At 43.6% G+C, this 26,295-nt stretch overlaps 2 protein-coding genes across 2 annotated transcripts; both read left to right on the forward strand.

Annotated features, from left to right (window-relative positions):
- Nucleotides 1–1,176: 1,176 nt before the first annotated feature.
- On the forward strand, nt 1,177–12,421 carry LOC144482851 (extracellular calcium-sensing receptor-like). Its single transcript, XM_078201698.1, has 6 exons — nt 1,177–1,289; nt 3,057–3,348; nt 6,562–7,398; nt 8,656–8,883; nt 11,292–11,415; nt 11,508–12,421. Exons 2-6 carry the CDS (start codon nt 3,091–3,093, stop codon nt 12,419–12,421), a joined length of 2,361 nt encoding a protein of 786 aa, XP_078057824.1. The 5' UTR covers nt 1,177–1,289; nt 3,057–3,090.
- A 4,760-nt stretch (nt 12,422–17,181) lies between these two features.
- LOC144482861 (extracellular calcium-sensing receptor-like) lies at nt 17,182–24,216 on the forward strand. The gene is made up of 6 exons (XM_078201705.1): nt 17,182–17,294; nt 18,157–18,448; nt 19,723–20,559; nt 21,023–21,250; nt 23,087–23,210; nt 23,303–24,216. The coding sequence occupies exons 2-6, from the start codon at nt 18,191–18,193 to the stop codon at nt 24,214–24,216; spliced, it is 2,361 nt and encodes a 786-aa protein (XP_078057831.1). The 5' UTR covers nt 17,182–17,294; nt 18,157–18,190.
- Nucleotides 24,217–26,295: the final 2,079 nt, after the last annotated feature.

Raw genomic sequence — 26,295 nt, forward strand, 5'->3', positions numbered from 1 at the left:
TCTCGAAGGGTGCCCAGTATGATATTGAGTTGCAGAAGCAATTCCTGCTGACATGCGCCTCAAAGGCCGAATACCTTCCAGGACAATTCGGCCCGGAATTCAATGGTGCTGTTTTGGCATCAGCTTGTTTTCCTTATCTTGAATATCAGAAGTATTATCCCGTTTTTATCTTAGTTAAATGCAGCTTTACGACTGGATCTGCTCTGCTGAACGAGATTCATCTTCCGAGTACGCTGATTCGTTTGTCTGGCGTCAGTTCACACTCTTTCTTCCCTTGAGAGTGGTGTGGACGTTGGAGGGACTCATCCCCCCCTCCCTCTCCCCCACCCCCACCCCACCCACCCTTACAGTCGGCTTCGCTCCTTGAAGAAGCCTGAATCATTCTTCGGTGGCCCACACGCTCTGGAGTGGGAACTGAACAATTGAATTATGGAGGAATTCTAATATCAGACATGTGTTATGATTTGAAATTATGGGCCCAATGCTCCGACAGCGCCCGCAGCTGGAAATCCCCCGGTCCCATTGCAGTGACCGGAGATTTGGCTGGGCTCCAAATTATCCGTTCTCGGCGGTGGTGAGGTGTGAACCGTCGGCGAATTCCCCGGCCTATGTCTTAGATTGACTGGGAAAGCAAAACAAGGGATGACAGTTTGATCGCTCTGCACTCTATACCCTTGAAAAAACAATAGCACGGTGAAGGGTGTAACTGCAAAATAAATAATATATTCCTGGCACGGGTGACTGGTTTTTAATGCTAGATTATGTAAGAAAATCCACAAGCGTCAATAAATCCCTGCCCTCATTATCTGTTGTAGTTTCCAAATGAAACAATTATAACTAGAGTTCTTACTCATCTGGGTATATCTGGTTCTCATTAAGAGAATATTTAATATCTTTCTCCATTTCCCTTCAGGTGGAGTTTTCTTCTGGGAATTTTCACGGAACAATCCAACATTTCCGTATTTAAGATCGATTTACGTTCGTCTTACCCAAGTACAGGCCATATATTGCAACACGTCAATCCGTTTCAGTTGCCCACATCTTAACTCGGTGTCCTGCTCTGCAAGGAGTAACATGTACCACCCTTTAACATGGGGGATACTTCTATCCGTCGTTGCTTCGCTGTGGGGAAATGATAAAAATACCTGCAAACATTGGGGAACATTTGATTTGCCTGGCGTGTTCAAGGGTGCGGATTTTGTCTTAGGCGGATTATTTAGTGTTCACTCTAATGTGGAACATCAGGAACTTTCCTTCCAGACCCAACCCAATGCAATTAAATGCAAAAGGTGAGTTGTTGAATTGGTGAGTTTCTGTCAAACTTTGCATTGCGTTTAATGAAGGAAGTTATTTTATTGACGGTTCTATTTATTTCATACCGCATTGCGCTATTGACCAGGGTACAAACACAGAGAATACAATTGGGAGAAAATATTTTTTTATCATGTTGGTTATTGAGTATTTCACTTAAATAAATTACGTTTTTGTATTAAACAATATGTTAAATTAATAACAGTAAAAGAGTTGTAATGCATCAGTAATCTGCTATCGACCAGACCAACCTCATGCCCAGGAGTCGCAGTTATTCTCTCATTTTTCTTTGACGAGTTTATGTTCGGCATTTAGACATGAGATTATTCCGAAAAAAAATCTTGTTGTTCATCTGGCGTCAGTAGGAGCTGGTTTACGAGAATGATAACATTTAGACGATTTCAAAAGATATGTGCACCATAATTTGTATCATAGAAACCCTACAGTGCAGAAGGAGGCCATTCGGCCCATCGAGTCTGCACCGACCACAATCCCACCCAGGCCCTACCCCCACATATTTTACCCGCTAATCCCTTTAACCTACACATCCCAGGACACTAAGGGGCAATTTTTAACCTGGCCAATCAACCTAACCTGCACATCTTTGGACTGTGGGAGGAAACCGGAGCACCCGGAGTAAACCCACGCAGACACGAGGAGAATGTGCAAACTCCACACAGACAGTGACCCAAGCCGGGAATCGAACCCGGGACCCTGGAGCTGTGAAGCAGCAGTGCTAACCACTGTGCTACCGTGCCGCCCGTATGTTTTCTCTAGACAGAGGCATCTAATCTTCAATCCGCTAAGTGATCCATTTTCTACTATTGCGCTTCTAAGTAGCTGACCGAGAAGTCAGCAATTCATCTTTATCTCCCAAATTTATTCTTGCTGGCGTGGGGGCGCCAGTGACAATCATTTGTTGCCCATCCCCAATTGCTCTCGAACCAGGCGGCTGTCTTGAGTTAAATTACAAATTTTATTCATTAGCAGGGTGCTATTAGCATAAAAACATATAAACATAGAAGATAGGGCCAAGAGGAGGCCATTCGGCCCTTCGAGCCTGCTCCGCCATTAATCACATCATGGCTAACCTTCCAACTCAAAACCCATTCCTGCTTTCTCCCCATGACCTTTGATCCCGTTCGCCCCAAGTGTTATATCTAGCTGTCTCTTGAATACATTCAATGTTTTGGTATCAACTACTTCCTGTGATAATGAATTCCACGGCCTCACCAATCTTTGGGTGAAGAAATGTCTCCTCATCTCAGTCCTAAATGGTCTACCCTGTATCCTCAGACTGTGACCGCTGGTTCTGGACACCATCGGGAACATCCTTCCTGCATCTACCTTGCCTAGTCCTGTTAGAAGTTTATAAGTCTCTATGAGATGCCCCCTCATTTACTCCAGTGAAAGCAATCATAACCTAGTCAATTTCACTTCATACATCAGTCCTGCCATCCCCGGGATCAGCCTGGTAAACCTGCTGGACTCCCTCGAGAGCAAGAACATCCTTCCTCAGAAAAGGAGACCAAAACTGCGCACAGTACTCTAGGTGTTTGAACCCATGTCCCCAAAGAATGAGTCACTGTATTACTTGTCCAGTGGCATTAACAATACGCCACCATCTCCCCATCGTGATGCTATTGAAAAATGCATTCTCAGTTACACCTGCATGAATATTTAGTTCAGCAAATATTTGCGTTTTTTTGTGTACTCAACGCGCCAATCTGTGTTGTGTTCTGCAGCTTTGACTTCAGAGAGTTTCGATTTGTGCAGACGATGATATTCGCTATAGAAGAAATAAATAATGATTCGTCCTTACTTCCAAATATTACACTGGGCTACAGGGTTTATGATTCATGTGCCATGACGCACCTGTCCATTAAAGGAACACTACAGATGATAAACACAGCAGAGGCAGACTCTTCAGAGCCCCTCTGTAAAACATCTTCGGCGGTCTCTGCTATTATTGCGGCTTCTGGATCGACGCAATCTGTAGCAATAGCAAGTTCCATTAGTCCTTTTAGAATTCCCGTGGTAAGTTCGACAATAGAAGATTTACCTCGTGTCATTTTTAAAATTCTAAGACAAAAGTCATGAACGATGTGTTTGACATTATGATATAGTTTCAGGAACGTTGCCTGCACGTTGCTTACTTTAAAACTTCAGGTACAACATAATCCACAATCTATGGCGGTCCTACAAGGCTGAGAAAGTAATTTTGTGTAAGTAGTGCTGCATCAAGTGCGCTTGATATGTTACCACATCAAAGTGAAGTAAAATTCAATCACTGGGGCAGGGGGTTTAAATTCAATTATTTTGATGACATTGAAACGGTTTCATGTGGTAGACACATGGAAGATGGTACAATTGTCGGGGAGACCACAACTAGGGTCACAGCTAGAGGAAAGTCAGTAATCAATCCAACAAGGAATTCAAGAAAATAGTACCTAACTCAGTGGGTAGTTGGATTGCTGAAGTCGCTGCCACAAAGAATAGTTGAGGTGATTAGCTTGAATGCATTTCAGGTGAATCCAATTGAGAGTCTGAAGTAGAAAGGAATCGAAAGATATGCTGATGTTCTTGAATGATGATGGGTGGAAGAAGTTCCTGTGAAATACAAACACCAACCTGTGGAGTCCAGTGCCCTGTTTTCCCACTGCACACTCTATCTAATATGTCTGCTCATAATTCTGGTCACCAGAGGAAGGCTGAGAGAATGCCGCTGTTACTCAAGTTAACAAACTGCAATTGGTAAATTACATGTATTTTGGAACTGCAACAACAGCTTCTATTTACATTGAGTCTTAATGTAATTAAACCTACCCAGATTATTCACGTGATCAATATGGAGCAAAATATGATATTGAGCCACAATAAAGGAGACATTGGGTCCAATGACCCGACGTTTGCTCAAAGAGAATTTTCCCGCCCCGCCCGCCACTGGATTGGTAGCGGGCGGGCGGGGGATGGGCCATGCAACGGTCCGTTGACCTCGGGCGGGATTTTCCATTTTTGGGGCGACGCGGTCGGAAAATCCTGCCCTTTAAAGAGCAGAAAAATGAGGTAGCGAGATGGAGCAGTGTACAGTGGGTATTGCAGAGCATAGGGTCGAGGCAAGCGGTAGAGTGATTCATGAAGAGGAGAGAATTCGATGGGTGCAGACTCCTGGGATGGTTGTGGGGCTAAGAGGAAATTAGAGATATTAGGACGAACGGGGACATTGCGATATTTGAAATCAATGTTGGGAATTTTAAAATTCAAGACAATACTTGACCTGGAACCACTGTAGGTCAGTGAACACAGCATGGTAAGTGAACGGGATTTGGTGCGACTTAGGAAATGGGCAGCAGCGTTTTGACTGACCTCAAATTGACGGAGTGTATAATGTGTCAGACCACCCAGTGGTGCGTTCGGATAGACAAGCCTACAGTCACCAAAGGATGAAGGAGGGGTTAAGAGCAGAAAGGCGATGCTGTTACAGTGGTGGTGTTAGTGAGGGCACGAATATGTGGACAAAGTTTAGGACAAGGAGGGACTATGGCAGCGAATTTCCAGGGACTTTCCCAAGCTCATCTTGTGGGAGAGGCAGACAGCCGTTTCCCTGAGTTTTCGCATCTTCCACCAACGTTACAGCGTTTAATGGGGAGGAATAAAGATAGCCCCGCCCTAACAGCACTGTGGATGTACCTACACCACAGGGATTGCAGCGGTTCAAGAAGGCAGATCACCACCACCTTCTCAAGGGCAATTAGGGATGGGCAATAAATGCTGGTCTAGACAGCGATGCCCACATTCTGCAAACGAGTACAAAAATCACACGCTATTTTACATGCCACATTGGCTCAGTGAGAGCACTCAAACTCACCAATCGGAAGAGTGTGGGCTGCAGAATCACTCCCAAGTTATTCATGCAGCACTGAAGGTTGCCCTGAATTGCTACTGGTGTCATACTTGTGATCAAACTTTAAAGCCAGGGCCTGATACCTTTTAAACGCTCTTAAACTGATCTCATCTGAGATGTACTGATAGAGTGGGATTGTCCAACCATTTTAATCCCACCAATTCCATCAGCGTCAATGGTTAAGTGAAGTCCAGTTGGGTGTAATCCAATGAAAATCCCAATCACCAGTCTTCCCCGGGCAGGTTGGGATCATTTATTTCTCTCACAGGAAGAAAATGTACTTTTGCAAGAAAAACAAATCAGTTCCCATGTCAAAATTTCCTCCAATTGAGGGAGTGAAAACAATTGTAATCGCTTAACTATTTGCGCAATTGGGCTATTTTCTACTCTGCAACAGTGACCAATCGGAGGAATTTTAATCCCGCGGGTCATGGACAGTAAAAGGGCTGTGCTGAAACTCTTACCCAACTCACCTCCAACACGCCCGTTTCCGGTTTTGGTGAGGCGAGTGAAGGGACTGGCAGTTAACATACTTTCTCGAGACAGGTCTTCTATTTGAATATACTAAAGAGACTGCGCCCATAACGGACAATTAAATGTAACTGCTGCAGATTGGGTTTCCAACTACCGGGGAACCCAGAGTGCTGCTTGTGGTCCTGGAGCTTCTCCACTCTCAATCAAGCTTACTTTCCTTCTCGCGATCGCCCTCTCCTGGTGATCTTTAAACTGCACCATCTCTTCTGTGCTTGCAGTCCCTTTAACCCCACCATGCCCACTCTCTGTCTCTGCCGCACTCCTCTTTGCTCCCTGAGTATGGGCCACAGGCCCACCCATCCCGACATTGAAAGTAGACAATTTTCATGCTGACTCTCCTGTTAGAATCGGCGGATCTCCGCATTACCGGCAAGACAGGAACACGGGAATTGGGAGTAGATTTAGACAATTTCAGCCCTTCGAGCCTGCTCTGCCATTCAATCAGACCATGGCTGATTTCTCACTGGTCTCAAATCCATCTCCCTACTTGTTCTCCATATCCCCTTATCCTTCTTTTATTAGAAATATATCTATCTCCTTCTTGAAACCATTCAACGATTCAGACTCCACCGCGCTATGGGGCAGCGAGTTCCACAAATTCCCTACCCTCTGCGAGAAGTAACTACTCCTCATCTCAGTGTTTTCCGAGATTCCTGTTCCCGCTCTTTCTATTGATCTGAAATAGATTAGCATGGTTGTGCTGAATGGAATATATTGTAACAAAACCCATTGACCCTGGTTCAAGGGAAAGCAATGTCCAACGAAAGGATATTTCACTCCATTGTAACTCACTTTGATTATAATTTCCTCAGGTTAGCTACTTTTCCACGTGTGCCTGTCTCAGCAATAAAGTGGAATATCCTTCCTTCCTACGAACAATTCCGAGCGATTACTTTCAGGCCAGAGCATTGGCCAAGCTGGTAAAACGATTTGGGTGGACTTGGATCGGGACAATTAGAAGCGACGATGATTATGGTAACTTTGGAATGCAAGCTTTCACAGAGGCCGTGCAACAATTAGGTGTTTGCATTGCATATTTTCGGTCTTTTCACAGAACATACCCGAGGGAGAAATTGCTTAAAACTGTCGAGGTTATAAAGCAATTTAGTACGAAAGTTGTCGTGGCATTTCTTGCACAAGCGGATATGGCCATTCTTCTGAGGGAAGTTGCAAGACAAAACATCAGTGGCATTCAATGGGTAGGAAGCGAAGCGTGGATTTCCACTTCACTGGTCACTCCCCAAGAAAACAGGCAATTCCTAACCGGAGCAATAGGGATTGCAATCCGCAAAGGAAAAGTGCCAGGCTTAAAAGAGTTTCTAATTAACGTCCATCCTTCAGCTTATCCGGGAAACATTTTGATGAAAGAATTTTGGGAAACGAGTTTTGACTGTATTCTGAGACGGACGGAAAATAAATCGGAAGGATTGAAGTCCTCCCCACAGACAAATGAATGCAAAGGGACAGAACATCTTCAAGAATTAAGCAATGCATACACTGAAGTATCACAGTTCAGGATTAGCTATAACGTGTATAAAGCGGTCTATGCTATCGCCCACGCTCTTCACAATATGTTCGCCTGTGAGCGCGGTCAAGGTCCATTTGCGAACAAAAGTTGTGCAATGATTTCAGCTTTCGAACCATGGCAGGTAAACGACCCTCTGATTTCAGCCTCTCTGCCGTTTGGCCTTTCACACCTTCTATTCTCTGTATCGACTGCCAGTAGCAGCCTTTTCCCCTTGTTTTTGTGGCTATGACTCATCTTTCATTCCCTCACCCTACAGATTGAATATCTCCCACTTTCTATGCCTTTTAGCTATGACAAAGGGACATCTGGACTCAAAAAACAAGTGAGGTAATGCATTTTGGATGGTCTAATGCCGATAGGAAATACACAGTAAATGGCAGAACCCTGAAGAGTATTGATAGAGGGATTTGGGTGTGCAGGTACACAGGTCACTGAAAGTGGCAACGCAGGTGGAGAAGGTAGTCAAGAAGGCATACGGCATGCTTGCCTTCATTGGCTGGAGCATTGATCTTAAAAATTGACAAGTCATGTTGCAGCTTTATAGAATCTTAGTTAGGCCGCACTTGGAATATAGTGTTCAATTCTGGTCGCCACACTACCAGAAGGGTGTGGAGGCTTTGGAGAGGGTACAGAAAAGATTTACCAGAATGGTGCCTGGTATGGAGTGCGTTAGCTATGAGGAGAGGTTGGAGAAACTTGGTTTGTTCTCACTGGAACGACAGAGGTTGAAGGACGACCTGATAGAAGTCTACAAGGTTATGAGGCGCATGGACAGATTGGATAGTCAGAAAATTTTTCCCAGGGTGGAAGAGTCAATTACTAGGAGGCATAGCTTTAAGGTGCAAGGGGCAAGGTTTAAAGGAGATGTATGAGGCAAGTTTTTTACACAGAGGATGATGGAGGCCTGGAACTCGCTGCCAGGGGAAGTAGTGGAAGCAGACACGATGGTGACATTTAAGGGGCATCATGACAATACATGAATAGGGTGGGAATAGAGGGATACGGTCCCCGGAAGGGTAGTTCAGTCGTGCAGTGTGGTCAGTGCAGGCTTGGAGGGCCGAAGGGCCTGTTCCTGTCTGTAATTTTCTTTGTTCTTTGACCCGAAACGTCAGCTCGTTTCTCTCCTTCCAGACCTGTTGAGATTTTCCAGCATTTTCTCTTTTGGTTTCAGATTCCAGCATCCACAGTAATTTGCTTTTAAATGAAATGCATTGCTCTTGGGATTGAAAACTCATTTAAGTTATGTTTCTAAAAAACTGTTGGGCCAATCTGAAACTATGTTTAAATATTGGTGCATAGCATTGAGTATTTAAGTAATTCTAAAGAATCCAGTTAAGATTTATTATCTACTGCCTATTCATTTTATTTTTCTCGGCAGCTCCTTCATTACATAAAAGCAGTGGATTTCACAACCAAGACTGGTGAAAGAGTGCATTTTGATGAAAATGGAGATCCAGTCCCAACATATGACATTGTGAACTGGCAGCCCAATGACTCTGGCGGTGCTGATGTTTTGACTGTCGGAAGGTACGATGGGTCTGCACCTCCGGGAAAAGAATTAACATTAAAGGAAGAGCTGATTGTTTGGAGTGGTGGCACAAGCGAGGTAAGATCACAGCTGTAGTTGGGCACAAATGCGGAGGCGATGGCACTGCCAGAAAAAAGTAACCAGGTTCAGTCAAACCACGTGTTTGCTTTCTCCTGACCCCCCAAAAATATACTTCACTCATAAAATTCATATGGCAAAATATTTCAACTTGAATTTACAGAAAGTGCCATAAAATTCGACTTGTTTCCAACAGTTTGTTCCACACCTGGGTGCTTCTATATCGTGTAATTCTCTTGATAGTCACAGTATAGATTCCATGTCAGGCACACAGCCTGAGGGGAAAGGTTTACACTGAAAAATAAAGTGCCATAAAATTCAACTTTACTTGATACTCCATTTTCCTTGCTGAGATGCCGCATTACAATTTCAATACTATTGATATTAGAAGCACAGAACCATAGAAAAGTTACAGCACAGAAGGAGGCCATTTGGACCATTTTATCCATGCCCACCCGAGGACACCAAGGTGCCCTTTCGAATCCCATCTTCTTGCACCCTTCCCATAACCCTGTATCTTACAGCACTTAAGGTACATATCCAGGTATTTTAAAAAAAAAGGCTTTCATTAACACTGCAATGAAGTTGCTGTGAAATTCCCCCAGTCGCCACAGTCCGGTGCCTGCTTGGGTCAATACACCTGACCAGTATATCTTTCAGAATGTGGGAAGAAACCGGAGCACCCAGAGGAAACCCACGCAGACACGGGATGAACATGCAAATTCCACACAGAGTGACCCAAGGCGGGAATCAAACCCACGTCTCTGGTGCTGTAAGGCAGCAATGCTAACCACTGTGCTACCATGCCACCCACAATACTTTAGGGTCTCTGCCTCCACCACCAACGCAGACAGCGAATTCCAGACATGCACCACCCTTTGCATAAATACAGTTCTTCCTCATGTCCCCTCTGCACCTACTGCCATTTACCTTGAATCTAAGTCCCCTGGTTCTAGAATTTTCCACCAAGGGAAACAATTTTATCCTGTCCAACCATTTCTTCCCCTCATAATTTTCAACACCTCTATCAAGTTATCCCTTCTTTGTTCCAAGCAAAATAACCCCAAACTATCCAATCTCTCCTCATAGCTGCACTCTTCGGACCTGGAAACATTTTTGTAAACCTCCTCTGCACTCTGTCCAGAGCAATTATGTCCTTCCTGTAATGTGGTGACCAGAACTGCACACAATACTCCAGTTGTGGCCTCACCAGTGCTTTATACAGTTCCAACATTATATCACAAGAATGATCCCAGGAATAAAGGGGTTGTCTTATGAGGAGCGGTTGAGGAATCTGGTTCTATACTCGATGGAGTTTAGAAGGTTGAGGGGGGATCTAATTGAAACTTACAGAATACCGAGAGGCCTAGATAGAGTGGACACTGCGAGGATGGTTCCACTAGTGGGAGGGACTAGAACTGGAGGGCACAACCGCAAAGTGATGGGATGCTCCTTTAAAACTGAGATGAGGAGGGATTTCTTCAGCCAAAGCGTGGTAAAGCTGTGGAACGCATTGCCACAGAGGGCTGTGGAGGCCAGGTCATTGAGTGTCTGTAAGACAGAGATAGATAGGTTCTTGATCAATAAGGGGATCAAGGATTCGGGGAGAAAGCAGGAAAATGGGGATGAGAATCATATCAGCCATGATTGGATGGCGGAGCAGACGCGATGGGCGGAATGGCCGAATTCTGCTCATATACCTTATGGTCTTATGGTCTACCCTTACTCTTATATTATACCCCTCTGCCAATGAAGGACATCATTCCGTATGCCTTCTTTACAACACTGGGTTTAGCGAGCTGTGCACTTGTATGTCAAGCTTTCTCACTTCAGCTACCCCTCTTAGTATATTCCAATTTATCGTGTATTCCCTATAAGTGTTTGATCTCCCTAAATGCATTACCTCAAACTTCTCTGTATTCAAATCCATCTGCCACTTATTTGCAAATTACGTTCAGTATCAAGAATACAACTTTCTTTTTTGGCGATAAAGATCCTTTATTCATAAAATCTCAAAGAATATTACGAAACATTTCAAACTGGCCACAACAGAAAGTGCATTGGTGTTCCCTGTTTCTACATAGACCATGTTACACACTGATACTTCAAACCGCTTTACACGGTAACACAGTAGTGCAGTGGTTAGAACTGCTGCTTCACAGTACCAGGAACTCGGGTTCGATTCCGGCCTTGGGTCACTGTCTGTGTGGGGTTTGCACGTTCTCCCCGTGTCTGCGTGGGTTTCCTCCGGGTGCTCCAGTTTCCTCCCACTTTCTAAAAAACGTGCTGTTTAGGTGCATTGACCCGAACAGGCGCCAGACTGTGGCGAGAGGGGAATTTCACAGTAACTTCATTGCAATGTTAACGTAAGCCTTGTGACTAATAAATAAATTTTAACTTAACTTTAGATTCCGCGCGCAGTGTGCTCCGAAAACTGTCTCCCCGGAACGAGGAAAGCAGCAAGAAAGCACCAGCCTCTATGTTGTTTTGACTGCCTTCCGTGTGGCGACGGAGAAATCAGCAACACTACAGGTGTGTACAGGTTTATCAGCTGCAGATCCTTTTCGAAAGATTCGGTCCCAAAATAAATTGCTGTCCTTTCCCCTCCCTTTGCCTCACCTTAGATTCGATACACTGCATCAAATGTCCCCCCGAATATTGGACTGGCCTGAGGCGAGATCAGTGTATCCCGAAACAAATTGAATATCTCGGCTTTACAGATATAACAGGAGTTGTATTGATGGCACTCACAATAGTTGGAGCATTCCTCACAATGGGTGTAGCCGTTCTCTTCTTTGTTTACAAACGCACTCCTATTGTTAAAGCTAACAATTCTGAGCTCAGCTTTTTCCTGCTCTTTGCACTCACGTTCTGTTTCCTTTGCTCATTTACTTTCATTGGTGAGCCAACATTTTGGTCATGTATATTACGCCACGTGACTTTCGGCATTAGTTTTGTTCTTTGCATCTCCTGTGTTTTGGGGAAAACCATTGTTGTGGTCATGGCATTTAAGGCCACGGTTCCGAACAGAAATATGATGAAATATTTTGGTCCCACCCGACAGAGACTAACCGTTTGTACACTTACAATGGTGCAGTGTTTCATATGCACAATGTGGCTAGCTACATCGCCACCTTTGCCACGGAAAAACACCAATTATTTTAAGGATAAAATCCTTCTCGAATGCGATGTGGGATCGGCAACAGCCTTCTATTGTGTGCTAGGCTATATTGGCTGTCTCTCCTGTGTGTGTTTTGTCGTTGCGTTCCTCGCTCGAAAACTGCCCGATAACTTCAATGAAGGCAAATTCATAACCTTTAGTATGCTTATATTTTGCACAGTGTGGATAACATTTATTCCAGCTTACACAAGCTCGCACGGGAAATATACCGTAGCTGTCGAGGTGTTCGCTATTTTGGCATCTAGCTTTGGTCTTCTTTTGTGCATTTTCGCGCCTAAATGTTACATTATTTTACTAAGGCCAGAAAATAATACAAAGGAACATATGATGGGCAAAGTGAGTTCCAAGAAGTTGTGAGAACTATTCGGCTATAGTTTAATGCCGATACAATTTGCTATTAAATAAATTGGCTTTAGTACATTTCACAGTGTTTCCATACTTTGTTCAAAACATGCCTTCATATCTGATCTTGATGTGTATGTGTTTGCATTGTAAAATGTTCAGTATACTATAAAAATAAAAATGTTTTCAAAAATCTCCAAGGAATACAATGTTAAATTAACATAAATCCGTCCAATTTCATTCACGAAATTACTATTAAGCTTTAGAAATAAAGTAACACTTTGCACAAGATTTAATGAACGAAAATTTTCTGTTATTAAAGAAAGGCGAGAAAAGCAAAGTACAATTCACGAATTTTCACCATTTCCAAGAAAATATCGTGACGACACAAGCAACAAAAATACTTCTCATAATTTTTTGAACAAATACTTTTCACGTTGTACGAATTTGTAAAAGACTTTTACATCCGGAACGGAAGACTGTGGATTCAGCAGGAAGGCACGGTGCACTGCGGCCTCATAGCTCCAGGGACCTGGGTTCAATTCCCAGCTTGTGTCATTGTCTGTGTAGAGTTTGCACGTTCTCCCCGTGTCTGCGTGCGTTTCCTTTGGGTGCTCCGGTTTCCTCCCACAGTCCAAAAAAGTGCGGGTTAGATGCATTGGCCATGCTAAATTGCCCCTTAATGCCCCGGGGATGCGTAGGTTAGCGGGGTTAAAATGTGGGGTTGCGGGGATAGGGCCTGGGTGGGATTGTTGTAGGTGCAGACTCGATGGGCCGAATGGCCTCCTTCTGCACTGTAGGGATTCTATGGAAATTCAGAAGACTCACTCATTCCACAGCCTAATGCTGCACTTACGGACTGCATCACTTAAAAACCTTGCTGAGACCCCGACAATTATCTTCCAAAGTTCTCTCATTTTGGGAAATGAATGCCACTCGCTATTTTAGGGCGTAGAGAGGGAAAGCAGCGAATTATAGACCTGTTAGCGTGATATCCGTTATCCGTGAGCCACTAGAGTCTATCATTAAGGATAGAGTGACCTTGGAAATTTTCGGCTGAACCAGGAGAGTTTAGATAGATTTGTAAAGGGCAGGTCATGCCTAACAAAGCTGGATAATATGTCGAAGAGGTGACTGAAGTATTTGACAGCGGGAAATCCAGCACGAGGGGGCATGGCTTTAAATTGAGGGGGGGTAGTTATAGAACCGATGTCAGGGGTAGGTTCTTTACCCAGAGGGTGGTGAGGGATTGGAATGCCCTGCCAGCATCAGTAGTAAATGCGCCTAGTTTGGGGGCGTTTAAGAGATCCGTAGATAGGTTCATGGACGAAAAGAAATTGGTTTAGGTTGGAGGGTCACAGTTTTTTTTTTTAACTGGTCGGTGCAACATCGTGGGCCGAAGGGCCTGTTCTGCGCTGTAATGTTCTATGTTCTATGTTCTATGTCTGTGGATGGTTTTTATAGGGACTCCCAAAAGGCACTTGATAAAGTTTCTCGGAAGAAACTGTTGAATAAAACTGCAACTCATTGAATTGCAGGCAAGTTATTTACCTGGTTACGGAATTGGTTGGGCGACAAGAGATAGAGAATAGCAGTAATGGGAAAGTCACCGAATTGGCAGAATGGTGTCTCAAGGATCTGGGGCTCCCAATATTCACTACTGCTAACAACTTTAGCTGAGGAAATAAGAAGCACCATATCCACAGTTGCGGATTATGCAAAGATAGGCAGTATTGTCAGCAGTTCTTGATGGAAGCACAAAGTTACAAAGAAATATTAATGAATGGGTGAAACTGGCAAAAGGAAGCAATGCAAGATCACCTACTTTGGACCTACAATGCCACTTTTTAAATCGTGAAAAGCCAGAAGCAGTGGTGATCTTAGGGTCTTTGGGGTTTTATTTAGATAGATCATTAGCCTGTCTTTAGCAGGTACCGAAAATATTCAGGAACGCCAACAGAATGTTGATCGTTCTATATACTGGAATGAGAATAAGATGAGAGAAGTGATGTGCCAGTTATACAAAGTCCTGGTTAGACCTCATCTGGCGTAATGTGAGCGGTGCTGCAAGCTTGGAAAAGATATGTTGGCAATGGAGGGACTGTAACATAGATTCACCAAAATGATAGCTGCATTCAAGAGTTATCTTTACAGGGTCACTAATTGGCCTCTTAATGGCCTCAATTAGCGGTGGGGTGGGAAGGTCATCTTGGGAAATCATGGTTTCCGCCCAGAATTTAATTGTGGAAGGGATGAGAAGGTGGCAGAGTTCAGGTAAGCAGGATTCCGCCTAATTAAATGCTCTTCCATCTCCAAGCGGGGCACCAAATACAACAGATGATTCCACTCTTTAATTGCACTATTAGTGCTTACTTTAGGGACTCATCAAACCACTGCTGGTATTCAACCAGTGGAGGGAGGAGAATTCATCATACGGGGAGCCTAAAATCAAAATCAATCCTTGCTGTGTTTGCTTGTGAGCTCCCAGAATGTGTGAGGGGCATGGGTGAGGCGGGCATTGTCAGCGCCAGGGCCTGAAGAAGTGAATCAGCATTGGGAGGTGGGGGGTAAGGTGGTGGTTGTCGAGAGCCAACCCTCCGGCTTTATGTCAGTTCCCTCCCGCCCCAGTCGCCTGTCCCAACCCCCAATCTATGACCCCCATTTTGCTCTCTCTTACCTGAGGCCTGGCTCTGTCCATTACCCTGGGCCTCTCCCTTGGTGCATTGTTGTCAGTTCATATCAAACAATGATGCCTGTATGACTGTGAGTTCGGGTTTCATTTTAGATTGTGCCTGCATTGTAAGTGAAGGGTTTACGATGTGCAAAACAAACAGGGGTTAGCGAAAGACCAGGCTGTGGCTCAGCATCAGGGACTCAAAGTTGGAACCAGGTATCTGAGGAGAAAGGAGCTCTCACAGAAGCTGCCAGCACAGAGGCACGACAATGGAGTAAGGGACAGAAAGCAAGTTCCAGAAACTAAAGAAGATATAGTTTGAGAAATCAGGGGGTTAAAAGACAAGTAAGACTGAAGTCAAAAGAAGGATGGGGTGGTGGGGAGGGGGGGGGGGGTGGCGGGGGAGTGGGGGGATCTTATTGAAACTTACAGGATACTGCGAGGTCTTCCAAAAGAGAATGAGACAATTATGTGAATAGAAATACTTTGAAGGACTATTGGGAAAAGGCGGGAATGTGGGAGAAACTGTGATTATCTTGCAGAAAACCAGTACAGACACTTCGGACCGATCAACCTCGTCTGCGCCTTGACCATTGATTGTGCATTTATTGACTTTCCTAAGACAGCTGAATTCTCCTGACGAAACGATTATGTCAGTTATAACCATCGAGCAATATTTGTTCCCTGGCTCAGGTACTGGACAAGCAATATAATCGCCGGAAATACTAGTCTCACGCAGGCCACTTCCGAATTTGAATTCAACAAACTCGTTAATGTTGGGCTCACTCGGGCGAGGCTCGTAAAATATTGCCCGAGGACAACGGAGAATTCTGTTCTGCGGGCAGCGCCCGCCCCGATTCCGGGGCGGGCGTGGTGGTAAAATTCCAATTAGCTGACTAACACCTATCACCCTGATGTGACACGGCCACGGTCTTAAGTAGGTTGGAACTCTTAAAGCTCGTTAAAGGAGCCTGGACTGATATTGAGTTGCAGAGGTAATTCCTGCTGACGTGCGCCTCAAAGGCCTAATATCTTCTGAGCCCATCCGGACCGGAATTCCAGAGGGCTGTTTTCCTTATCCTGAATATGAGAAGTATTATCCCGCTTTTTTCTTCGTTAAATGCGCGCTTACGACTGGGTCTGCTCTGCTGAAGGAGATTTATCTTGCGAGTGCGCTGATTCGTTTGTCCGGCGTCACTTCACACTCTTTCCTTCCTCGGAGAGTGATGTCGACGTTGGAGGGACTTTTTCCCCCCTTGCAGGCGGATTAGCACCTTGAAGAAGCCTGAACGATTCTTCGGTGGCCTACACGTCCCGGAGTGGGAATTGAACAATTGAATTGTGGAGGAATTCTACCAGCAAATATCAGGCATGTGTTGTGATTTGAAATTATGGGTCCAATGCTCCTACGTCGCCCGCAGCTGGAAATCCCAGGTCCCAGTGCAGTGACCGGAGATTTGGTTGCGCTCCCAATTCTCCGTTCTCACTGGCAGCGGCGGTGAGGCATAAACCGTAGGAGAATTCCCAGCCTATGTCTTAGATCGACTGGAAAAGCAAAACAAGAGTTGACAGTTTGATCACTCCGCACGTTATAAGCTAGAAAAAAAACAATAGCACGATGAAGGGTGTAACTGCAAAATAAATAATATATTCCTGGCACGGATAACTGGTTTTCAATTATAGATTATGTAACATAAACTACAAGCGTCAACAAATCCCTGCCCTCATTACCTGTTGCAGCTTCCAAATGAAACAATTATAACGAGAGTTCTTACGCATCTGGGTATATCTGGTTCTCATTAAGAGAATATTTAATATCTTTCTCCATTTCCCTTCAGGTGGAGTTTTCTTCTGGGAATTTTCACGGAACAATCCAATATTTCCGTATTTAAGGTCGATCTAGGTTCGTCTTACCCAAGTACAGGCCATATATTGCAACACATCAATCTGTTTCCGTCGCCCACATCTTAGCTCGGTGTCCTACTCTGCAAGGAGTAACATGCACCACCCTTTAACATGGGGGATACTTCTATCCGTCGCTGCTTCGCTGTGGGGAAATGATGAAAAGGCTTGTAAATATTGGGGAACATTTGATTTGCCTGGCGTGTTTAAGGATGGGGATTTTGTCTTAGGCGGATTATTTAGTGTTCACTCTAATGTGGAAAATCAGGAACTTTCCTTCCAGACCCAACCCAATGGAGTAAAATGCAAAAGGTGAGTTGTTGCATTGGTGAGTTTCTGTCAAACTTTGCATTGCGATTAATGAAGAAAGCTATTTTATTGACGGTTCTATTTATTTCATACCGCATTGCGCTATTGACCTGGGTACAAACACAGAGAATACAATTGGTGGCAAAAATATTTTTTATGATGTTGGTTATTGAATATTTCCATTAAATAAATGATTACTTTTTGTATTGAAAACGTATCAAATTAACAACAGAAAAAGAGTTGTAATGCATCAGTAATCTGCTTTCGGCTTGACAAACCTCATGCCCACGAGTCGCAGTTATGGTTTCATTTTTCTTTGACGAGTTTATGTTCGGCATTTAGACATGATATTATTCCGAAAACAAATCTTGTTGTTCAGCTGGCGTCAGTAGGAGCTCGATTCCGAGAGTGATAACTTTTAGACGATTTCAGAAGATGTGTGCACCATAATTTGCATGTTTTCTCTAGACAGAGGCATCTAATCTTCAATCTGTTAAGTGATTTATTTTCATATTGCGCTTCTAAGTAGCTGACCAACAAGTCAGCAATTCATCTTTTTTTCCCAAATTTATTCTTGTTGGTGTGCGGGCGCCAGTGACAATCACTTGTTGCTCGTCCCCAATTGCTCTCGAACCGGGCGGCTGCATTGAGTTAAGTTACAGATTTTATTTATTACCAGGGTGGTGTTTGAACCCATGCCCCCAAAGAATGCGTCACTGTATTATTTGTGATACAGTGACATTAACATTAGGCCACCATCTTCCCATCTTGATACTATTCTCAGTTATACCTGAAGCAATATTTTGTTCAGCAAATATTTGCGTCTTTTTGTACTCAACGCGCCAATCTGTGTTGTGTTCCGCAGCTTTGACTTCAGAGAGTTTCGATTTGTGCTGTCGATGATATTCGCTATAGAAGAAATAAATAACGATTCGTCCTTACTTCCAAATATTACACTGGGCTATAGGGTTTATGATTCATGTGCCATGACGCATCTGTCCATGAAAGCAACACTACAGATGATAAACACAGCAGAAACAGACTCTTCAGAGCCCCACTGTACAACATCTTCGGCGGTTTCTGCAATTATTGCGGATTCTGGATCTTCGCAATCTGTAGCAATAGCCAGTTCCATTAGTCCTTTTGGAATTCCAGTGGTAAGTTCGACAATAGAAGATTTACTAGTATAATTTTTAAAATTCTGAGACAAAAGTCGTGACCGATGTGTTAGACATTATACCATAGTTTCTGGAACAGACGCACGTTGCTTACTTTAAAACTCCAGGTACAACATAACCCATAATCTATGGCGGTCCTACAAGGCTGAGGAAGTAATTTTGTGTAAGTAGTGCTGCATCAAGTGCGTTTGATATGTAACCACATTAGAGTGGGTCAAAATTCAATTGCTGGGGCAGGGGGTTTAAATTCAATTATTTTGATGAAATTATCAAACGGTTTCATGTGGTAGACACATGGAAGATGGTACAACTTGTCGGGAGGCCACAACTAGGGTCACAGCTAGAGGAATGTCAGTAATCAATCCAATAGGGAATTCAAAAAAAAGTACCTGACTCAGAGTGGTTGGATTGCGGAAGTCGCTGCCAGAAAGAATAGTTGAGATGATTAGCTTGAATGCATTTCAGGCGAATCCAGGTAAGAGTGTGAAGAAGAAAGGAATAGAAAGATATGCTGGTGTTCTTGAATGATGATGGGTGGGAGAGGTTCCTGTGAAATACAAGCACCAACCTGTGGAATCCAGTGCCCTGTTTTCCCACTGTACACTCTATCAAGCTTACTTTCCTCCTCGCGACCGCCCTCTCCTGGTGATCTTCAATTTGCGCCATCTCCTCTGGGCTTGCTGTCTCTTTAACCCCACCATGCCCACTATCTGTCCCTCCTGCACTCCTCCCTGCTCTCTGAATATGGACTACACACCCCTGCAATGAAAGTAGACAATTTTCATTCAGACTCTCCTGTTAGAATCGGCGGATCTCCGCATTATCGGAAACACAGGAACATGGGAATTAGGAGCAGAAGTAGGCAATTTCAGCCCTTTGAGCCTGCTCTGTCATTTAATCAGATCATGGCTGATCTCTCCCTGGCCTCAAATCCACCACCCCACCTGTTCCCCATATCCACTTATCCCTTTTTTAAAAATGGAAATATATCTCTCCTTCTTGAAATCATTCAACCATTCAGACTCCACCGCGCTTTGGGGCAGCGAGTTCCACAAATCCACCTCCCTCTGCGAGAAGTAGTTCCCCTCATCTCAGTGTTTTCCGAGATTCCTGTTCCCTCGCTTTCTATTCATCTGAAATATATTAGCATGGTTGTGCTGAATGGAATATATTGTAACAGATCAAGGGAAAGCAATATCCAACGAAAGGATATTTTACTCCATTGTAACTCGCTTTGATTATAATTTCCTCAGGTTAGCTACTTTTCCACGTGTGCCTGTCTCAGCAATAAAGTGGAATATCCTTCCTTCCTACGAACAATTCCAAGCGATTACTTTCAGGCCAGAGCATTGGCCAAGCTGGTAAAACGATTTGGGTGGACTTGGATCGGGACAATTAGAAGCGACAATGATTATGGTAACTTTGGAATGCAAGCTTTCACAGAGGCCGTGCAACAATTAGGTGTTTGCATTGCATATTTTCGGTCTTTTCACAGAACATACCCGAGGGAGAGATTGCTTAAAACTGTCGAGGTTATAAAGCAATTTAGTACGAAAGTTATCGTGGCATTTCTTTCACAACCGGATATGATCATTCTTCTGAGGGAAGTTGCAAGACAAAACATCAGTGGCATTCAATGGGTAGGAAGCGAAGCGTGGATTTCCACTTCACTGGTCACTCCCCAAGAAAACAGGGAATTCCTAACCGGAGCAATAGGGATTGCAATCCGTAAAGGAAAAGTGCCAGGCTTAAAAGAGTTTCTAATTAACGTCCATCCTTCAGCTTATCCGGGAAACATTTTGATGAAAGAATTTTGGGAAACGAGCTTTGACTGTATTCTGGAACAGACGGAAAATAAATCGGAAGGATTGAAGTCCTCCTCACAGACAAGTGAATGCAAAGGAACAGAACGTCTTCAAGAATTAAGCAATGCATACACTGAAGTATCACAGTTCAGGATTAGCTATAACGTGTACAAAGCGGTCTATGCTGTCGCCCACGCTCTTCACAATATGTTCGCCTGTGAGCGCGGTCAAGGTCCATTTGCGAACAAAAGTTGTGCAATGATTTCAGCTTTCGAACCATGGCAGGTAAACGACCATCTGATTTCAGCCTCTCTGCCGTTTGGCCTTTCACACCTTCTACTCTCTCTATGGAATGCCATCAGCAGCCTTTTCCCCTTGTTTTTGTGGCTATGACTCATCTTTCATTCCCTCACCCTGCAGTATAAATATCTCCCACATTTTGTGTTTTTAGCTTTGACAACGGGTCATCTGGACTCGAAACGTCAGCACTTTTCTCTCCTTACAGATGCTGTCAGACCTGCTGAGATTTTCCAGCAATTTTTCTTTTTGTTTAGATTCCAGCATCCGCAATAATTTGCTTTTAAACGAAATGCGTTGCTCTTGGGATTGAAAACTCATTCCAGTTATTTTTCTAAAAACCGTTGGGCCAATGTGAAGCTATGTTCATAGCACTGAGTATTTAAATAATTCTAAAGTATCCAGTTATGCTTTATTTCCTACTGCCTATTCGTTGTATTTCTCTCGGCAGCTCCTTCATTACATAAAAACAGTGGATTTCACAACCAAGACTGGTGAAAGAGTGCATTTCGATGAAAATGGAGATCCAGTCCCAACATATGACATTGTGAACTGGCAGCCCAATGACTCTGGCGGTGCTGATGTTTTGACTGTCGGAAGGTACGATGGGTCTGCACCTCCGGGAAAAGAATTAACATTAAAGGAAGAGTTGATTGTTTGGAGTGGTGACATGAGCGAGGTAAGATCACAGCTGTAGTTGGGCACAGATGTGGAGGAGATGGCACTGCCAGAAAAAAGTAAAAGCGAAACCACTTGTTTGCTTTCTCTCACCCCCCAAAAAAATCCTTCACTCAGAAAATTTACACGACAAAATATTTCAACTTGAATTTACATAAATTGCAATAAAATTCGACTTGTTTCCAACAATCTGTTCCACTCCTGGGTGCTTCTATATCGTGTAATTCTCTTGATAGTCACAATATAGATTCCATGACAGGTATACAGTCCGAGGGGAAAGATTTACACTGAAAAATAAAGTGCCATAAAATTCAACTTTACATTTTCCTTACTGAGATGCCGTATTCCAATTTCAATACTATTGATGGTAGAAGCATAGAATCATAGAAAAGTTACAGCTCAGAAGGAGGCCATTTGGACCATTTTGTCCACGCCAGCCCGAGGACATCAAGGTGCCCTTTCTAATCAGGACCATCTTCCTGCACACAGCTCATAGCCCTGTAGCTTACAGCACTTAAGGTGCAGATCCAAGTATGTTAAAAATATTTCAGGGTCTCTGTCTCCACCACCAATTCAGGCAATGAATTCCAGACACCCACCACCCTTTGCATAAAAAAGTTCTTCCTCATGTCCCCTCTGCACTTACTGCCACTTATCTTGAATCTATGTTCCCTGGTTCCAGAATTCTCCACCAAGAGAAACAACCTCATCCTGTCCACTCCATCTCTTCCCCTCATAATTTTGAACAAGTTACCCCGTCTTTTTCCAACGAAAATAACCCCAATCTATCCAATCACTCCTCATAGCCACGCTATTCTGGTCCTGGCAACATTCTTGTAAACCTCTTCTGCATTCGGTCCAGATCAATTATGGCCTTCCTGTAATGTGGTGACCAGAACTGCACACAATGCTCTAGTTGTGGCCTTACCAGAGCTTTATACAATTCCAACATTATATCACAAAAATGATCCCAGGAATGAAAGGTTTGTCTTATGAGGAGAGGTTGAGGAGTCTGGGTCTATACTCGGTGGAGATGAGAAGGATGAGGGGGGATCTAATTGAAACTTACAAAATACTGAGAGGCCTAGATAGAGTGGACGTGGACTAGTGGGAGAGACTAGAACTGGAGGGCGCAATCTTAGATTGATGGGACGCTCCTTTAAAACTGAGATGAGGAAGAATTTCTTCAGCCAAAGGATGGGGAATCTGTGGAACTCATTGCGGCAGAGGGTTGTGGAAGCCAGGTCATTGAGTGCCTTTAAGACAGAGATAGATAGGTTCTTGATCAATAAAGGGATCAAGCATTCCGGAGAGAAGGCAAAAGAATGGGTGTGAGAATCATATAAGCCATGACTGAATGGTGGAGCAGACACGATGGGCTGAATGGCATAATTCTGCTCCTATGGTCTTCTGGTCTATCCTTACTCTTATATTCTATACCTCTGCCAATTAAGGAGAGCATTCCATATACATTCTTTACAACACTGCCTTTGGGGAGCTGTCTACTTGTTCGTCCAGGTCTCTCATTGCAGGTACCCTTTTTAGTATATTCCAACTTATCGTGTACTCCCTGTAACTGTTTGACCTCCCTAAATGCATTACCTCACACTTCTCTGTGTTAAAATTCAGCTGCTACTTATTCGCAAAGCACGTCCAATATCACCCATACAACTTCCCTTTTTTGCGATAAATATACTTTATTCATAAAATCTCAAAGAACATTACAAAACATTTCAAACTGGCTACAACAGAAAATGCGTTGATATTCCATGTTTCTACATAGACCATGTTGCTCGCTGAGGTGCCTCAAGCTGCTTTCTTTTTGCTTTGAACACAGATTCCGCGCGCAGTGTGCTCCGAAAACTGTCTCCCCGGAACGAGGAAAGCAGCAAGAAAGCACCAGCCTCTATGTTGTTTTGACTGCATTCCGTGTGGCGACGGAGAAATCAGCAACACTACAGGTGTGTACAGGTTTATCAGCTGCAAATCCTTTTCGAAAGATTCGGTCCCAAAATAAATTGTTGCCTTTTCTCCTCCCTTTGCTTCGCCTTAGATTCGATACACTGCATCAAATGTCCCCCCGAATATTGGACTGGCCTGAGGCGAGATCAGTGTATCCCGAAACATATTGAATATCTCGGCTTTACAGATATAACAGGAGTTGTATTGATGGCACTCACAATAGTTGGAGCATTCCTCACAATGGGTGTAGCCGTTCTCTTCTTTGTTTACAAACGCACTCCTATTGTTAAAGCTAACAATTCTGAGCTCAGCTTTTTCCTGCTCTTTGCACTCACGTTCTGTTTCCTTTGCTCATTTACTTTCATTGGTGAGCCAACATTTTGGTCATGTATATTACGCCATGTGACTTTCGGCATTAGTTTTGTTCTTTGCATCTCCTGTGTTTTGGGGAAAACCATTGTTGTGGTCATGGCATTTAAGGCCACGGTTCCGAACAGAAATATGATGAAATATTTTGGTCCCACCCGACAGAGACTGACCGTTTGTACACTTACAATGGTGCAGTGTTTCATATGCACAATGTGGCTAGCTACGTCGCCACCTTTGCCACGGAAAAACACCAATTATTTTAAGGATAAAATCCTTCTCGAATGCGATGTGGGATCGGCAACAGCCTTCTATTGTGTGCTAGGCTATATTGGCTGTCTCTCCTGTGTGTGTTTTGTCGTTGCGTTCCTCGCTCGAAAACTGCCCGATAACTTCAACGAGGGCAAATTCATAACCTTTAGTATGCTTATATTTTGCACAGTGTGGATAACATTTATTCCAGCTTACACAAGCTCGCACGGAAAATATACCGTAGCTGTCGAGGTGTTCGCTATTTTGGCATCTAGCTTTGGTCTTCTTTTGTGCATTTTCGCACCTAAATGTTACATTATTTTACTAAGGCCAGAAAATAATACAAAGGAAAATATGATGGGCAAAGTGAGTTCCAAGAAGTTGTGAGAACTATTCGACTATAGTTTAATGCCGGTACAATTTGTTATTAAATAAATTGGCTTTAGTGCATTTCACAGGGTTTCTATGCTTTGTTCATGTCTGATATTGATGTGCAGTTGTTTGCATTATAAAATGATTACTATACTATAAATATAAAAATGTTTTCAAACAAGTCCAAGCAATAAAATATTAAATTAATATAAGTCCATTCAATTTCATTCACGAAATTACTATTAAGCTTTAGAAATAAAAAACACTTTGCAGAAGATTTAATGAACCAACATGCCTTGTAGATATTCAGTTATTAAAGAAAAGCGAGAAAAGCAAAGTACAATTCACCAATTTTCACTATTTCCAAGAAAATGTCGTGGCCGACCTCAGTAACAATACGACACAAGCAAGAAAAATACTTCGAATCATTTTTTTAACAAATACTTTTCGCGTTGTATGAATTTGTAAATGCAAACTTTTACATCTGGGGCAGAAGATTGTGGATTCAGAGGCCTCACTGCAGAGATGTAAGCACATTATCTCATTCCACAGCCTAATGCAGCACTTACATCACTTAAAAACCTTGCTGAGACCCCCGACTATAATATTCCAAAGGTCTCTCAGTTTGGGAAACGAATGCCTTTCTTAAATTCATTTGTGCGACATGGGCATTGCTGGCTGGCGAGCGTTTATTGTCCATCCCCAGTTGCCCTAGAATTGAATGACTTTGTCGGCAATTTCAGAGGGCCGTTAAGTGTCAACCACATTGCTGTGGCACTGGAATCATATTTAGGCGAGACCAGGTAAGGACAGCAGATTTCCTTCCCTAAAGGACATTAGTGAACCAGATGGGTGTTTCGGCAGTGGTTTCATGGTCATCGGTTGATTCTTAATTCCAGACGTTTTTATGGAATTCAAATTCCACCATCTGCCGTAGCGGGATTTGAACCGGGGCCCCCAGAACATTAGCTGAGTTTCTGGATTAATAGTCTAGCAATAACGCCACCAGGCCATCGCCTCCCCAGAACAACTCGCTATTTAAGGGAGCAGAGAGGGAAAGCAACGAATTATAGACCTGTTAGCGTGATATCTGTCACCCGTGAGCCACTGGAGTCCATCATTAAGGATAGAGTGACCGTGGAAATTTTTGGCTGATCCAGGAGAGTTTAGATCGATTTGTAAGGGGCAGGTCATGCCTATCAAACCTGGATAACATGTCGAAGAGGTGACTGAAGTATTTCACAGAGGGACGACTGTGGATGATGTTTGCAGGGACTCCCAAAAGGCACTTGATAAAGTCTTTCAGAAGAAACTGTTGAGTAAAGCTGCAACTCACTGAATTGCAGGCAAGTTATTTACCTGGTTACGGAATTGTTTGGGCGACAAGAGACAGAGAGTAGCAGTAATGGGAAAGTCACCGAATTGGCAGAATGGTGTCTCTCAAGGATCTGAGGCTCCCATTATTCACTCCTGCTAACAACTTAGCCGATGAAATAGGAAGCAATTGCGGATTACGCAAAGATAGGCAGCATTGGCAGTCTGGATGGAAAGCTACATATAAATATTAATGAATGGGTGAAACTGGCAAATAGAGGCAATGCAAGATTACCTATCTTGGACATACAATGGCACTTTTAAAATGGTGAAAAGTCAGAAACAGTGGCGATCTTAGGATCTTTGGGGTTTATTTACATAGATCATTAGCGTGTCTTTAGCAGGTACCGAAAATATTCAGGAACGCCTCCAGAATGCTGATCTTTCTTTGTAGTGGAATGAGAATAAGGTGGGAGAAGTCATGCTCCAGTTATACAAAGCCCTGGATAGGCCTCATCTGGCGTACTGTGAGTGGTAATGCAAGCTTCGAAAGGCTATATTGGCATTGGAGGGAGGGTAACAGATTTACCAAAATGATAGCTCCATTCGAGGTCTTTCCAAATTCACTAACTGGCGGTGGGGCGGGAAGGTCATCCTTGGGAAACCATGGTCTCCGCCTAGAATTTAGTTGTGGAAGGGATGAGAAGGTGGCGGAGTTCAGGCACGCAGGATTCCGCCTAATTAAATACCCTTCCCATCTCCAAACGGTTCACCAGATAC

Source organism: Mustelus asterias, chromosome 3, assembly GCF_964213995.1.
Source record: "Mustelus asterias chromosome 3, sMusAst1.hap1.1, whole genome shotgun sequence".
NCBI lineage: Eukaryota > Metazoa > Chordata > Chondrichthyes > Carcharhiniformes > Triakidae > Mustelus > Mustelus asterias.

Excerpts from the sequence above, each read along its gene's own strand:
- LOC144482851 (XM_078201698.1), top strand. The coding sequence starts at position 3,091 with ATGATATTCGCTATAGAAGAAATAAATAATGATTCGTCCTTACTTCCA. Across the intron at positions 8,884-11,291 it reads GGAGTGGTGGCACAAGCGAG|ATTCCGCGCGCAGTGTGCTC; the intron begins GTAAGATCACAG and ends ACTTAACTTTAG. Across the intron at positions 11,416-11,507 it reads AGAAATCAGCAACACTACAG|ATTCGATACACTGCATCAAA; the intron begins GTGTGTACAGGT and ends GCCTCACCTTAG.
- LOC144482861 (XM_078201705.1), top strand. The coding sequence starts at position 18,191 with ATGATATTCGCTATAGAAGAAATAAATAACGATTCGTCCTTACTTCCA. Across the intron at positions 20,560-21,022 it reads CAGCTTTCGAACCATGGCAG|CTCCTTCATTACATAAAAAC; the intron begins GTAAACGACCAT and ends TTCTCTCGGCAG. Across the intron at positions 21,251-23,086 it reads GGAGTGGTGACATGAGCGAG|ATTCCGCGCGCAGTGTGCTC; the intron begins GTAAGATCACAG and ends CTTTGAACACAG.